Here is a 16,738-nt window from a genome sequence, read left to right as displayed (position 1 = left end):
GTCAGATGAATATAATAATACACCAACGCCAGTCACAGGACCATGTTTCAAGTGAAAATGCATTCTTTTGTTTGTTTGTTTTTTTTTTGTTTTGTTTTTTTGTTTAGAAAAGCTTCACATTTACATACAAATATACTAAAAATGCTGTTCATTTACACAGAAACGCTAAAAACAATGTAGTTAGTATGCCAGGCCACTAGTGGGTGGCCACTATTTATTACAGCACGGCTTTGAAAAAGTTTTGTTTTCAGTGGCTCTGAGCTCCGTTGTTGCATGAATGGATCCTCAAAATCCAACAAAAGTTTTGCGTTTTCACTTGAAAATAATGTTGCAAACATCCCAATATGTGTTTTTCTCAAAATCTAATTCAAAGCTCAGGTATGCCGAAGATTAGCTCAGTAGGATTAACTGATATCCAACTTTATAGCAGGTAAACTAACCAAAAGCATAAAGTGTGTATAATATTATTACTGTTCATATTTCGAGTAAAGTTTCAGAACTGACTGAAGTGACTTTAATGTTCCACCTCTAGTTTAACTCCTGTAGCCTTGAACCACTGGATTAATTAGGCTACTGATGGATTTCCTAACCCTTCAATGTTTCCACATTTGTACTGTTTGGATCCACACAAAGTAAAACCACTCGATGTGGTTCCCCTGCCTTCATACGTAAAGTCAGGAGCATGTAACTTCTGAACACAGACGGGTAAAATTAGAGTCTCACAGCTCTTATTCTCCGTCCATTTGGGACCACTTGAGTTGACATCCATCAAATCGGGCCCCAACATTTTTAGCCCTTGCCATCTGCAGCCAACGGCATAATCTGCAGTCCAGCCCTGGGTGCTGATCCTGCAGCTCAAATTGTCTGAAGCCACCAGTAACATCATATCGCAAACACTGCAGCCAGTGTCTTTGATCTATACTATGCTTCCACGGCCGGCCGCCAACAAAAGGGCAGCGACATTCTCCGAGCTGGATCAGATGTAGGTGGCAGCAGCAGATTCTCGAAACACAGGGGGCTCGACGGCGCGAGGATCTGGAGAGCAGATTACCAAAGTTGGTTCACTGGCATGTGATGAGAGACGCTGGCGAAACAGAAGGTCACGGAGTTCAGAGCAGCCCGAAGCTGAACCAGCTGCGTTTGTCAAGGTCAAATGTTAAGTCGGCATCCGCCAATTCATGTATAGTTTACAGAAAGTATCTACCTGTGTTATTATACAGCCATAGTTACAATCTAAGATAATGTTCCCGATGAAAACCTCACAGAAACACGAGTTGAAATCAGCCACATGAACATTCACTGCGTCATTTCGAACTGATTTAGATATGGAGCATTTTCCCAAAATATTAATTGAGATTGAGAATATCTGAGGGCTCAGTATCTTGCTGTAGGACACTGCAAAATACGAACAGCAGGCGTTCATGCGCAGTAGCAGCACTTTTAAAAAGTTGTGTTTTCCGCCGTCGAACGCAAATCTTCTCTCAAACGAAGGCGCAGAAAACGATGAGTTTGAAACGTTTGAAACGAGTTTGTACAAATGGGTAATTAGAAGACACTGAACTCGAAATTGCTGCCAATAGACGAACTGAGAATCTTGCAAGTCCGTCGACACCGTCTGTCGCGTGTGTGTGTTTGTGTGTGTGTGTGAGAGACAATGTGAAGGGCTTCAGGGACTGCTGAAGCAGTGGAAACGCGCTCCATAACTGAAAACCATTTACTGGCAAACACAATGACTGGAGCGTTCTTTCATGTAATGTCTTTTGCGTGAATTGGATTTATCCTGGTATGAATTACTGACACTCTATACCTTCAACACAAAGAGCCGGTCTGCACAGAAACGCACAACAAAGAACATTTGACTCTCGGGGGGCTCATTATTTATTACTCATTAAGTGCTGCAGGCAGAGAAAATCTCAAAAATTAAATGTGCATCCTGCGTTGTGATGCAAAACAACTAAAAAAACTATGTAATACATGAGAGACCGCGCTGATCGGTGCATACATATGTGAAGGAATTACATACAGCTCACATATGCTTTGGGCTACTGCACCCCCACACGCGGTAATTTCACACTTTTAGCTGAATGCATTGCCCTCGACTATGGATTGGATTTGAAAGGTCAGGATTTTCAGGCACATGGAGAACTAAAATGAGAGGAGCGGGATCTGCCATCCTCCATCTATCTCCCATTTGTTTGCCACACATACCAAACAGCCTCCGTCTCGCGGGAGGCGTGGAAACGAAACTCACAGCGACACACACAGTCAGCCAGAGACACACCAGCTCAACCGACCCGGGAAAGAAAAAGAAAATCTCTTTCTACACGTCTGGCGCAAGTGGGATCATTAAAGCTGCTGGATTGGTACCAGGTATCCTGTTTCAGGCAGTTAGAGGCCATGAATTAAAGATCACGGCTTTATTTTTGCGAGTGCATAATTTGTTAATAACTTTGAAACGGCTTTCCAGGAAATAACTATTTGATTACAGGATAATTACAGAGAAATAAGATTTAGCTGATTATCAAAAGTATTAAAAATTAATTCACAATATCATTAAATATTGAAAACTACAGTTATCGTGTTTATATGTAATACTGAGAGCCTGTCTGTGCGCAAATATAACATCTCAGCATGCATATGGGATACAGCTGCTGATTCTTCATAACTCTTGCGTCTTTTTTACATTTTATTTCTATAATGCTGTAATTTTAGTCCCTCATTGCTGGATTTGGCCATTCTGTATGTTTGTGTGTGGAATCAGGAGTTCCCTTTAGGTTTTCCATTAAGCTCGGTTGGAGGCTCCCTCTTTACTAACATTAAAAATTTAAACTTCAAATTTATGTCCATAATAAAGTAGGAACTTTATGATATTGAGGACAATCTTTGAAGTTGCTCTGAAGCGCAATGTAAACCTGATGTGAGTACTTTGCTCAGGCAGCAGTGAATTGCACTCCAGCGATTTAAGACATAATCTTCAACTGAATAATAATTCTGAAGGTTGTTTGTGAAGGTTGAAAAATCATCCAATCTGCGCATGCATGTCTTCCAGATCATGCAAAAATACTGAGAGGATCTAATTGAATACGCCCAATTTTATCTGAAATATCTGAAAAAACATTTGTTTTTATACGCATTAGTTGATCTTTCAGCAGAGAGGCTGCATCGTGGTACCGAGCATCGCTGCATCCCTCATAGAACCTTCCTTTTGTTTTTTAGCATCAGTTATATAATGTGAATAATACCGCTCCCATACCAATGTACCTTTAAAATGTATCAACTGTATGGAGTAATTCAGCACCTAACAGGTTACACAAGCATATAACGCTGTAAGCTGCAAGGCCCTGGCTCTGCTCCAGAAATCCTCCTGCTCTTCCTCGCCTCTTGTGAAAGAAGAAGGAAGAAACACAAACAAATATAGTGCAACTGAGAGAGATTAATTTGCATGTAGTTTATGCGTTTGCGGACCAAAAATAGTACGGCGCATACATATACATGCATACGTGGTGTGATGCTCGCCCATAAATTAAACACCTTCTTTCCTTTGCTTCTAACTTTTAACACCTGGTTGCAAACATGGTGCTGAAGAAAAGAGAAGTTAGTGCTAACAGTGTGTGTGTGTGTGTGTGTGTGTGTGTGTGTGTGTGTGTGTGTGTGTGTGTGTGTGTGATGCATCCAGCAGCTACGCAGGAGGTGTCATGCGTCTCCACACACAGCCCCATCACCACAGAAGCTCACTGCTTCTGTGTTTCGTCTTTAAAGCTTACCGTCGTCCTCTGCCGGCTCCTCTGGATGGGTGGAGAGAAGCACATTGTTTTGGCAAAGAGGATGACCACGAGGACGATGAAGACCGTCCACAATCACAACACAGTCAGAGGTGGCAAAGAAAGAGAGCTCTTTATATTCTTTAATAGTCTGTTCTTGAGTGTTTATTTTTCTTTCCTGCATGTGAAGACAAATATCTGTATAATCTCCTCAGACATCCTCACTTTAACCTCGAGGAGGATTTAGAGTTACAGTGAAGGGATCAAGCAATAAGAGTTTGGCTTGTGGCGTGATGCTACAATCTGCTGCAGTTTAAAATGTGCCAAATTGGCCACTGTGACCAGAAAATAAACACCACCAATGAGCTTCATGTGAATTCATGACCGATCGTTTTACGCCCCCTAGTGTTCAGGCAGTGAACTACTTAGCAGAACTTAAAACCACGACGGCGTTGAAACAAGAGCCTAGCCTAAGGAGGACAACATACATTTACTGAGCTGCTGAGTACGATACATGTTCACTAAGGTCGTAGTTCTTCTGCCACTTTTTCAACAAAGTGTAACATTTACTACACCATCATCGACATACGTGGACGTCCATAAGAATATATTTGACAAAGATGTTTGTTTCTAAAAATCTTTGTTTTCGGCTGATTTTAGTCGAATTAAAGAGGCTGCAGAAGGATCAAGTCAAGTGTTTGAATCCCACAACTGTTTCAATTCAGTGTTTTTTAAAAAAGTCCAGTCAAGTTTATGAATGATGATCAGTATCAGTGATCGTGGCTTCAAGCTGCTGTATTCACATTGTATTCAATACAATAAGTATAGTTGTGAGGTTTCTTTTCATTTTTATGCAAAAGTACATTTCTGAACCTGGACTGTTTTCACACTTTACTGTTTTCTACTTCTACTAAAGGATGTGAGTATTTTTGCCACCTCTGCAAAAAGCAAGCAGATAAGCTAAGAACGAATGCAAAGTGCTTTTCCTTACCAGCAGGGGCCGCTGGAGCCTCTTCGCCCTCGGTTGCTGCAATTGCAAAACAAATTATGTAAATTAATTTGCACATCCTCATTATTTCATGTCGCACAACACCGGCAGCACGGTGTTTGGATAGTAACGGCTTTAAGGCCCGAGACTCGCTAAACTGTTAGAAGCTCCGAATCCTCGGGAGACAATAACTAATAATCATTTCTTCACACAACCGCGGGCTCTTGTTTTGTACCTTAAATGCTATTTATGTATATTCACCAGATAAAATGTGTGTAGGCAGATACTCAATGAACAGAAATGCTTTAAGACAGGCTGCAGAACAACAAACAGTGTGTACAAACACAGATCAGGCACCTTTTAAAGCGCGCCACACACAAGAAAATACACTCTTGAATAAACTGCTGGATTTTAATAACATAAACACACATTCATGAGTATCCGCTGTGGGAAACTACATTCATGCAACCTCGCTTTGTGCACCTCTGCTAGATTTCTGTGGGGTTTGCCTCCGGCAAAAGAGCGAATATTGGATTTAAACAGGGGAATAGTGCATGATTCAGATGAGCAATGGTTTACAGAAACAGTGAGGCAGAGATAAATATAAGGAAGTTTTTCAGAGATCATGAGGAATAATTGGGCTTAAAAAAAAAAGGAATCTTAAAGGGGCGGCCTCAAGACAAAAATGCTTTTGATAGGATAAGTACATCAAAGTTCCAGGATACCAGATCTAGGTTACTTTAGAAGCTCAAGGGTGTCTAATGAGATGGCAGATTAGGCATGAGTTTCTGTCTGCCAGATAAACTGAAGCATACAGCCGCACAGTAATAATTCAGCTTTGGCAGCAACTCACATCTTCACCATCTATTTCAATAATTTCACAGGTTTGCGCCCTCATTAGGGTCTCGGTTCAAAGTCAAAGAGGTCCCAGTGCCTCGCTTTGAGAAGGAAGCACAATGGAGGCAGCGAAGTGAAGCTGAGGGCTGATCTACAGAAATCAAGGACATCGTCCCGACAGCGATCGTCTCTTTAAACCGCCAGCAACAAGCCACAACTGGAGCCGCAGAGCGTCCCGCGGGCCTGCTTAACAGTGGGTCTAAGATGTCAGGCTGTGGCCTTGGCACACCATGTCTGGCAGGGTGGGGGCGACGGGAGGCGGCACTTCTATTTTGGATGAGGTTTTATTTTTTTTGGAAGTCAATCTGTTAATGCTTCTCTCAGCACTTCGATCCTGTGGAGGATCCGTGACGCACCAGGCTGTGAAAACTTCCTCCAGGCTCCTGCTTAGACCCTCATCCCACCTCAACGCCGTGAATCATGGGAGTGGGAGGGTTGGGTTTGGGGAAGGGAAATCGGAAATTTACCAGTTACTTCTGAGTTAGGAGGATACACGTCATAGCAGGAAACAGATGATAAATCAGCCCCAATTCTGAAGATAAACAATGTAAAAACAAAAAGCCAGTGTCATCGGCATATAAACTTACACACTAATAACATTTTGACGTGATCAATGTGATCTGGAAACTTCACTTTCATACATGTGTAAAAAATATATATTTTTGCTAATAAATTGCATCAAGCAGAGTGTACATTCTTAAAGTATAAGATGATGAGTGGGAACAAGAAGCTGTTTAAGGTCAAGGATCTTTCTCAGGGTCCCACAAGGCTTCAAATCCCTGAACTTCCAACCTCACTATGGTAAATACTGATTAACCATGGTGGAGCAATCAACAGAAGAAGTTTCCTTCAGAAAACAAATGGATGCTAATAGGAGTTTTTTTTTGGCATTTTCATGAAAAAGCCACATATAGCGGCATGAATATGAAAGTATTCACGAGTGATGAGAGGGAGGATGGAGAGATCAGCCACAGATCGGACAGACAGTTGCTGTAATGCATGAATTCAGTTTCCTCTGCAGGGTGGAGGAATTCGGCCATCTGAGAGAGACTCGAAGTGGAGCTGCTACTCCTCCACATTCAGAGCTCAGATGGTCCATCTGATTAAGATGCCCCCTGGTCGCCTCCCGTTAGATGTTTACCAGGCACCTCCAACTGGGAGGAGGCCCCGAGGTCGGTCCGGGACTCACTGGAGAGATTAGATCTCCGGTTTGATGTGGGAGCGACTTGGGGGAAGCTGCAGTGGACAGAGATGACGAGGGGAAAGGAAGATGGATGGATGGAGTCTGGTTCTGCAGGTTTCCTCCAGCTGAAAGGGAGATTTTCCTTTTGACCGTCTCCTCTCCATGCCATGTGGGATTGTTTTATTGTCTGTAAATGTCCTTTGAAATTATTGTGTCTTATTTTCTACTGAAATAAAACTGAAGAACTCCTGCTTTATATATATATATATATATATATATATATATATATATATATATATATATATATATATATATATATATATATATATAATTTTTTTTTTAATCTTTTTTTTTTTTTTTTACTTTAACTGGATTAACATTGAGCAGAATATCATTTCCCACTTCGCAGTCACTCATAAATTCACCATCAGATATTTGAGGTCTTTTTTTTTCTTTTCTGGCGCTCACTATAGCTGTATTTTTTTCTCTCTCTTTCTGTCTCTCCTTGATCTCAGTATGTAGCAGGTTTGATCTTTTACTCAACACAACGCGGCAGAAGACAAGAGGAGGGTTTGTTTTTTTTAGAAGCGGCCCTCACTCCGAGAAACAACTGGGGCGTTAAATAAATGTCATAAAATCATCATGGAAACGGCCCCATGCTGACTTCAGATATGTGTGATTAATAATATAACTGTTTAACCAAAGATGTCATGAAATTCAAACCGGGTGCAGAGCGGAGCAGAGCAGAGCGGCCTCGCTGGTGCCTCGCTATTCCAAACGGAATATTACACTCACCCGGAGTCAGATTTCCAATGAAAGGCTCTTCATAAATGCTAATAAAGCGCTCAGTATAACATGAAACTATAATAAAAGGATTGTGCTCAGAGAGGCAGCAAATGCAAACCTTTCTGTACGTTTCCCGTGTTCAGGAATCGTACAACGGAGACGTGTGTGACTGAGCGCGTCCTTTCATCTCCTGCCGTCACAGACGACACCGACGGCTCGCCCAGCCCTACACACCAGCCAAACCAGTGTGAGACGAGGAGTGTGACGTTCCTCCTGAGATCGTTTGAAGGTGACAAAAAGAGAAGTGGTTATATAAAGAATTTTTTTTTCTTTCCTTTTTTTTTGATGTAAAAGTTTCAATTGTGATATGAAGAAGCAGTCAGGGCTTCATTTGTTGTCGGTGGAGTGGCTGCACATCAATAGAAGAGCTCAAATGAGAGTTTTGGTTCACCGGAGTCGAGATATGAGGGGAAAATATTGATGCTCGGAGACCCGAGCATCTTCAAAGTTTTACAGTATTGGGATTTATGAAATCCAAAACAACATTTACAACATTTCTTAAAGCTGCAGTGTGTTTTGGTCAATTAATACACTCAAGAAAACATGGAAGAGGTGGGATTGACAAGAGACAGCCCCGCTGACAGCCTTTTTCTTGACATTATAACTTGAATTTGATGACAAACCATCACAGAATCTATTTTAAAAAGATTAAATTTCCTTTTTCTTTTCTTTTTTTTCCCACCCCGTCTCACTGCAGAGAGAAGTCGGTGAGACTCTCAGCAATCAGTGAGCGTTTCCCCCCGATTACTTCCACAAACACTCTCAAATTCAGCTTCGACACCAGGCTGTCAAGGTCACCGCTGCCTCCTCTATGCATGATTACTCAAGGATTGTATACAAGCTATCGGAATCATCCTTTCATATCTCATTTATAAGCTTCCCCTGCAAAGTATTGGCTATTTTTCCTCCCAATTTAGGTATTTAAGAAGTCTGCAACAGTAATGTCTTCTGAGCCTGACCCAGGTTTAACAGAAAAAGTCAAATGCTTCAGAAGGGGAGGAAGACATGATTGGTCCGCAGCTGCGGCGGTTCTGAGAAGCTCTGCTTTGACGCAGCAGCTCGCGTCGCTCGGCGCCGTCAAGGTGCGAACAAGCGGCAGGTCCGTGAAGCGTCGCTGTCAAAACCACCGACCGATTTAGCAGCCGATAGCAACCGATAGACGCAGGTAGCTCCTGCAAACGAGAGAGAAAAACGATCTGTTTCTTTCCTCACTCGACAGGGCGCTCGCCCGCTCAGCAGGCTCAGCTATTCTTCCCGCCAGCCAAAGAATGCTAACACGCAGCCGCTGAGCGCTTTACCAGCCCAGCTATCTTTGTTTTGGAGCTTAGCGCGCTGATATTCGCCGATCGGTGTTGGAGATAAGGCGCAGTCCGAGCGGAAGGGAGGGTTCCTTTCATCCTGATGGAGAAGCCGTCATCTCCGGATGGAACAGCTAGCTTTGTACACTTCTCAAAACCTCAAAAAAATCAAATAACTACAGCCATTATGCAACTGCTGCTACGAGTGGGTCGAACGATGCCCTCTACTGGCAGCAGCAGGAATTATGACTGAAGGAAACAACATGAGTATCAAAAAAATCCAGAAAACTCCTTCCATGCAAGGACTGAAGGTCACACTGGGAGGAACCAGCTGAGGAGGTCCGAGTACCCGATCACGATCCTCCCCGTCCAACTGTCAGGACCAAGAACCTCAGGGTCAGCGTGGGACCCCGGAAAGGTAATATCTACCAGCTGACCCTGAAGTACGCCAGAACAGGGACGTCTGGGCTTCTCTTATTTCCCTTCTGCCAGCACGGCTCTGTTTGGACCGACAGATTCAGGCGATAGATCGGCGCCCGTCTGACACTCCTGCATTAAAATTTGATCTGAAGGTAAATATTCTCCACTATTTCTATCAGATATTAGTTACCTCATTGGTACTTTGCAGGTAATTAACTCAGTAAGTAAACTCTTACATACAGTATAAGTTAACGACACCATTCTGAGCAGCTTGCTCTCCTTCACTGCCTGCAGAATCCAGATTTATCCTGATGGGTACTTCAACATAGAGTTTAGACTTTGGATACAACAGTTTTGCACACAATTTTAAATGCAAGATAACATCGGATGTCCTCAAATATTTACTTCAAAGTTAGTGGTGATAATTTAGTGCACATATTTCATCTAACTTTACCGATAACTCTCAATGTTTTGTAGGTTTTACATAACTTTTCAATGGTTTTACCAGCCATTGAAAAGTAATGTAAAACCTACAAAACGACAATAAAACACACTGTTCCTTTCCGTCGACATGCGGTATTGTTAATTATACCAATGAGTTCATCAGTGACGATCAGTGCTCTGTTATCTCGTGACTCCATGACCTGAGTACAGGGTGGAACACCAGTGGAAAAGTGATAAAGTGTTATGACCCCATGAAATATGCAGCATGTATCCATCAACACATTCTCATTACTCACTTTATCCACGCTGAGATCAAGCAGTGCTGGAGCTCATATCGCCTGACACATGACCAAGGGTAAGGAACACCGCGGGGGTGAGGGGTCGCACAGCCAAAACACACACGCCTACCATCCAACTTTTTACCGTCACAGATATCTTTTGATTGAGGGAAAACGGAAGACTGAGAGGAAAACCCACGGAGGCTTTCAGGTTTCAGCCTGAAATCAAACCAGTGTGTAAAATATTTATCTTTCATGGCAGCATCAGCAGCATCTCGGCTCAGGTCTCAGTGTTGTGTTCTGTTCACTCTTCTTCGGGAACTCGATAAAAAACAAATTTTCCTGTGATATTTTTACTATTTTCTTGGTGGTCTGTCGGCCGGATTGGAGCCTCTTGCGAGCAAGTTTTGGCCCGCGGGCCTTACGTTTGATGCCCCTGCTTGAAACCTGCTCATTCCGGCCTCTTTCCTGGGGTCATACTCAGGTCTTCTCACTGTGAGATGGGAGAGCTAACCACTGCTCCACCATGTCGCCCTCCATACCCAACATTTTCTGTTTTTTTTTTTTTTTTTTTTCTTTTTTAACAATAGACCAAATCTGCAGCATCTCAATTAGTGAAGGTTTGTGACGCAGTTCTCGGCCGCGTGATCGAGGCAGAAGAAAGAAAGGGAAAAATTAAAAGTGATTTTATCCTGCTCTAATTATCCCGGAGTGACCTGCTTCTCCTTCAGCCTGCTGCCTGAGATCTCCACTTCGTTTTTCAAATAGAGAAAGGAATAAAAAAAAAAACATAAATGAAAAAACAGAGCATGCTCAAGCCGTTAGGTCAGGACAGGGCGAGCGTGACCCCTGACCCCTGCGTGGCAGTGCTGTGGGTGATGAACAGCTGATGAGGAGACGGTGTGGAGGCACAGCGGATCCGTCTCCGCTCTCATTACCGTCCACGCTCCATCGCCGGCCCAGATAATTTCACTCAGCCGCCGTCTGTCTCCCTGTCTTCCAGGTATCCGTTAAATGGATGATGTCTCCTGTGGTCTCCGTTCCTTCTTCTTTTTCACTTAATGCAAATCCCTACTCTCAGCACTTTTTTTTTTCCCGCCATTTCTTTGTCCTACTTTAATCTGATTCCACTCTGTTCTCCTGGAGAAGGAGCAGAAAATGAAGAGCGAAGAGTTGGAGAGTGAATCTGGGAGAGGGAGGAACAATGAGCGAGGTCAAGCGGGGTCAAGAAGCCCGAGGATTGGCTTCTTCAGCGGAGGAGATGAGATACGGGGGCTCCGGCGTTTATATTTAACGAAAACCCTGCGAGGCGCTTGTTCGCAGGGGGATTGTGTTTACCGGGTTCCCGCTGACCACGCCGCCGTGCGCACTCCCCGTCACACACTCAGGGCTTCCCGCGCCCGTAATTATAGACCTTCTTTATTTCCCAGAGCTTATCAGGACTATCAGCTGAAACTCTTGGAGGCTTTTAACGCCGTATAATGTGGCTCTGGCTTTAAACTGCTTAAATAATACTGCAGGAGGGACGAGGTTCTTCAGCGCCGTCCACACAGAGCAACAGATACTAGATTTGTGAAAGAAATAAGAATCCTATAGACGAGATAATACAGATTTTATCCACAGTTTTACACTTTAAAGCAGGGTAGTGGTGTTGTTCGGTTGTTGGACCAGTCCTGTCGGACAGAGACCGCAGTGACTCTTCAACAGTTTAGAAAAACACAACTAATTTCATAGCTGTCATCGTTTCCTCGCTGGTTTTAGCAGCTTCTGGCATAATCTGCTGCTCTCGCTCACATCAAACCACGAAGACGAGCAGCCGTCGTTCACGGACGGTGAAAAACGGCGGGATGTCCGAGACTTCCTGACGACGCCTGAACCAGAACGTCACAAAGTCCTGATCGCTGGATGAGAGTAGTGTGTTCATGCTGCAGCCCCTCCCTCCCTCCCTCCCTCCCTCCGCCTGTCTCTCCGTCCTGCTTTTGAAGGGTAACCTCAGTGGAATGTGCTTGGCTAATCTCTCCTGACATTTCGCCGTCTTCCCTCCGCCGTGCTGCGTCTCCTGCTTGTTCAGGCAGTCGAGCCAGACGACTCCGGGCCAAGCCAAACATTTCAATCTGGAACTCTCTCTCTCTCTCATCGCCGAACGGAGGCGAAAACGGCTCCATTTCCTCGCATCACGCTGACCGGCCGCCCCTTTAAACATGGAGGGAAAACGTCCGGCGTTGCCGCCATCGTCCCAGGACTGCAGAATACATTAAGTCACTTAAGCGTGTCTACGACCGTGAGCTATGGCAGCAGCAGACGTGTTAACTAGAGATCGGGGCCGCACAACGCCAGGCCGCGGCGGCGTTTTCCCGCCGCCCAGTCCTCCCCTCCGCGGTGGACGGCCCCCACGGTCCTGCGGAGTGAAGCCACCGGGTTGGGTTTCAGCTCCCGTCGGTCGGATTGTGGACGAGCTGCGGATATAACTTACTTCTCAGAGTCTGAAATAAACCTTAAAGTCCGAACCGAAGCCAAATGCTCCTCACGGTGCATACATGGACTCCTTGAGCCGCGCACTGAATTTAGGGTTTCCAGAAGCCGCCAAACGCTGGTTTGTCGGCAGATGGCGACGGGAGGAGTCAGACCGAAGAGGAGCCGGAGGTGGTGTGTTTTTGTTAAAAAAAAACAGCTACTGCAGTGTTCCACTGAAGGAATCTTCACATCTGAGCATCTTCACTTATCACACGACACCCGGAGCAGCTCAGAGATTTATAAAGAGAACGATGAGTTCGAATCAAAAACGCAACAAATCAATGACTTTTAAAATGAAACGAAACCCAAAAAAGCACAATATAAAGTCAAGATGTCGTAATGTTGCTGAGTGTGTGTAGTTTAAGTTTCTTGTTGTTTTTTTCTCAGAATTTTTTTCACTTCCAACAAAGTTAAATGCACATTTCTTGTGATTCGACTGAGATCAAACACACTTTCCTTTCTAATTAAGGATCCAGTTATCTTGAATTTGTAGATGGGACAGTGGCTCAACGCTCTTCGTCCGTTTCATCCAGTCACTTCATGACAAATGCAACAAGGGAGCTATGACTTTCAGCAGATTGTTCTTGGGCACATATAAACCGTCACAGTAAGAAGATCCGGGTTCAAACGCCAGCCGGGCCTTTCTGTGTGGAGTCTGCATGTTCTCCGTGTGTGTGGGTTTCCTCCTGCTTCCTCTCACAGTTCAGAATCATGCATGCGAGGTTTAAATGGCGATTCGACTCTCAACAGAAACGGGTGTTTGACATGAAGTCATTCTTGGCTGATCACTCAAAAAACACACAAAAATCAGAAGCACAGCGACCGTTCAGCAGGTTTTAGTGGATCGGGCCCAGATATTCTAATCCAGGAGGTCCCACTTAAAAATGTGTCAGTTTGACCCAAAAGAATGTCGCCTCACATTTTTACCAACTATAATTAAAGAGAAAAATACTGCGATTTAGCTCCAGCAGCCAGATTAGGTCTTCCTTTGAGAGCAGCTCGGCTTCCCGGTGCCGCGTTCGGTAACTAAAAACTCCAATCCGCTCCGATTTATACGCGTATTTGGAATGCTATTCAGCAGGGAATCCCTCAATGCCTAAAGAGCACCTTAATCCCACTTTAAAAGCAACTCACTCCATTCTCGCACTCCGTGATCGCGTGCGGCCGAGCCGCCGCTCTGAAGCGCAGGACGGCGTGACTGAGAGCGTTTTGTGTTCCAGCATGCACACATATACATAAATGCACATATATGAGTGCAGAAAATTGGCGGGGGAGTATTAAAAAAAGGAAGATTAATATTCAAACGGGCTATTTATAAACCCCAGTGCGTGGAGCATCAATGGCTGCTGGCGGGCGTCCATGCTGGGGGCAGAGCGTGACGGATGGAGCCGCACCATCCTCGTGTATCAGGATGGAGCGGCGCTGCGGGCGGGACGGGGGTCCACCGACGCCCCCTGCCCTCCGTGCCGGGCGTCCCGGCCATCCCGGCGCACGGCGGCGTGCGGGAGGAGAAGGTAAACGAGTTAATCCACCGGGGCAATTAAAAGAGTTGCCTGACACGCAGATGGTGACGGGAAGCCGAGAGACATCAAAGAGCAGATATTCCAGTAATTCCAGCGATTGTCAGTGACAGAAATAATAAGCACGAGCTGCAGCGCCGCGCCGCGCTCCATGAAATCGATTTTTTTGACACAGTTTTAAATTGGGTCACCTTAAATGTTTAAAGCAGGCGTTCGTGATCATCCCGCTGATCTGCTTCTTCACTGGCAGCGCGTGAGAATTAATTCAACATTCATCTGGTGGATGCACCAAAACCCGTGAAGGAGGCCCTCCTCCTGTAAATAAAGCCTTCAGGACGGCGGCCGTCCTGCATCAGTTCTAACATTCCTGATGTAACAGGAGGAATGAGACGAGAGGTCTTTGCAAATTTGGATGACCTACTTTTTTTTTTTTTCGGCTGCTGAGCTCCAGCAAGTCGTCAGGAAAAAAAAAAGAGAATATTTTTAATATTTTAAAGGATTTTTTCCCCCACATGAACCTCACCAGACGTTGTGAAAGGTGCTTTGTGCATGATTTATAAAACAATGTTGTAACATTCACCTCCAGCGCCGTCTCCTCATTTCTGTGTGGATTACACTATTCTAACAAGAGCGCTGTCATGACTGCTGTTTACTGTGCCGGAACGTTTCTATGACAGTAGCGGTATAGTCACAGCGAGATTAGCCCCGGTTCTAGAGCGGAGTTTGCATGTTCTCCCTGTGCAGAGGTGGGAAACCACTGCTACTGTTTCACTGCAGAACTTCTTCCATCTGATCTGAAAGCAACATGACTGGCTTCTCTTTGTCCTGCTCAACAGTTGCTGATAGTTCAGGTTTTAGGTTTCAATAACGCCAACAGGTTGTTTCTCGAAAGCCCTTCGAACTGGAAAAGCGCCTCATAAATCCTGACGGCAGCATGAAAGAGCAGGAAGTAACACGAGCGCGATCCTCGGCGATGCATTCCCAGCTGCCGCTGCTTCCTCTCGACGGCGCTAATTCAAACATTTGTCTTTTTATGGGGGTGTTTAAATGAAATCTTCCTCCTTGTTCTCAGTTTTCAATTGAAAGTGTCGTCATGTGAATTGGCATCAGTCAGAACACAAACCCCCAAAAACACACGTTGCATGTTACTGCCGATTGTCCGTCTGTGACGGTAAACACAGCCGCTGGGCCCAAAGAAGACGCCACGGCGCGCAGACACCCGCTGGATGGACGGAAGCGGCCGAATCGGCCGCAGCTTTACAGCAAACCCTCCGCAATCTGTCCTGTGATCAGGAGTTCAGGCCGCAGATTGCCGCGCCGTCGTCCCTTTTTACACAACCTGTGAGTGATTTATGCGCCGTTATATCGGATGAAACGATACGCTCTCCGCCCGGCCTCTTTTTTCCCTCTCTCTCCATTTGATTTTGATCCCGGGCGGGCGAGCACTTGAGCTCTACAGAGTCTTTACCACAAAGAGAAGGTCACTAATAAGGTTCCCGCCGCCGCAGACGAACAGACGAAGCCTTGAAGGTGCCGACGCCCCCGTGTCGCCGCGTGTCGCGCATGAAGCCCGTTGTGGCGGCGGACTGAGGGATTAGACTCGCAGGGCTGAAGGGGGGAAACGTGAGAGACGGGCCGGCTGTATATAACACACGGCCGCGGCGACGATAGCATGAATTACGACTTGTTTGGATTCCGCCGCGCGCCTTTTCCCCCGCGCCGCACGTGAGGCTGGAGATTTACGGCGGGATAACAGTGTGAGAAAAGCAAAGATTCGGTAATGGCGTTTTATAGCAGCCCTGGAAGCCTTCCTGACAATCTGAATGGATCGTTATTATGCCGATGAGGCGCTCTCGCTAATTCCAGTTCAGGAGGAGAGGAATCCGAGGTAAACAAAGACGGCTTTAAACGGCGAATTAAGCTGTCAGCCTCTTCGGCTTCCATTCATTTGGCTCGGCATCGCCAGCCGGGGCCTCGCCCGTGGCACGGCGCCCCCATCAGGAGACTCTCCCTTAATGATATATCAGGGCTGAGCTAACGTGTGGCGCTGTGGCGTAGCGGTCGCTCCACCCTGCATCTGTCCAGAATCCATCAAGCCTTCACGCATACCTGCGGGAACTTGACGACGGCCGCGGTATGAGGTAATGCTACACTGGACGGCGTGCAGCTTTTCAAGGGAGGGGTGCGTGCGTGTGTGTGTGTGTGTGTGTGTGTGTGTGTGAGAGACACGCAGCTAGCCTTCCTCCACACTGATGCCTGCGCGGGTGAAGTGGGGTTTAACCTTCCACTAAACAACTGCTACTCTGCGAAAAACAAGAAGATAGATGAATAGATGCCCCGGAGTCCGGCTCCACAAAGAGCTTCCAAATTGGCCTGTCGGTTAAAGCCGCCCAAAACTTTTCACTTCTTCAACTGATTCGTCATGAATTCTTGTAGTTTGGATACAAAACTCTCTTTTTCTTTTCCAGTCGCTAAATCTGCTACGAGGACATTTTATTGAAAAAAAAAAAAAAACATGTCCAACGGCTGAAAATCAGATCTGAGGTTTGTTATTACAGCACAGATCACAGGTTCATCAAAAGAAAGGCA

The 16,738-nt window shown here is 45.4% G+C and overlaps 1 protein-coding gene across 4 annotated transcripts in view; it reads right to left on the bottom strand.

Annotated features, from left to right (window-relative positions):
* The window catches only part of mybpc2a (myosin binding protein Ca), a 59,797-nt gene that overhangs the window by 38,628 nt on the left and 4,431 nt on the right, over window positions 1-16,738 (bottom strand). For 3 of the 4 annotated variants that reach the window (XM_030088930.1, XM_030088929.1, XM_030088927.1), the window contains exons 2-3: window positions 4,753-4,788; window positions 3,765-3,785 (exon numbers count right to left, since the gene is read on the bottom strand). In XM_030088930.1, coding sequence (XP_029944790.1) covers window positions 3,765-3,785; window positions 4,753-4,788 — 57 coding nt within the window. The remainder of the gene's footprint in view (window positions 1-3,764; window positions 3,786-4,752; window positions 4,789-16,738) is intronic. The other variant, XM_030088931.1, reaches the window with a different exon arrangement.

This window comes from Salarias fasciatus, chromosome 4, assembly GCF_902148845.1.
Source record: "Salarias fasciatus chromosome 4, fSalaFa1.1, whole genome shotgun sequence".
Lineage (NCBI taxonomy): Eukaryota > Metazoa > Chordata > Actinopteri > Blenniiformes > Blenniidae > Salarias > Salarias fasciatus.
The sequence above is the reverse complement of the archived record's forward strand: the minus strand, read 5'-3'. Positions and strand labels throughout refer to the sequence as shown.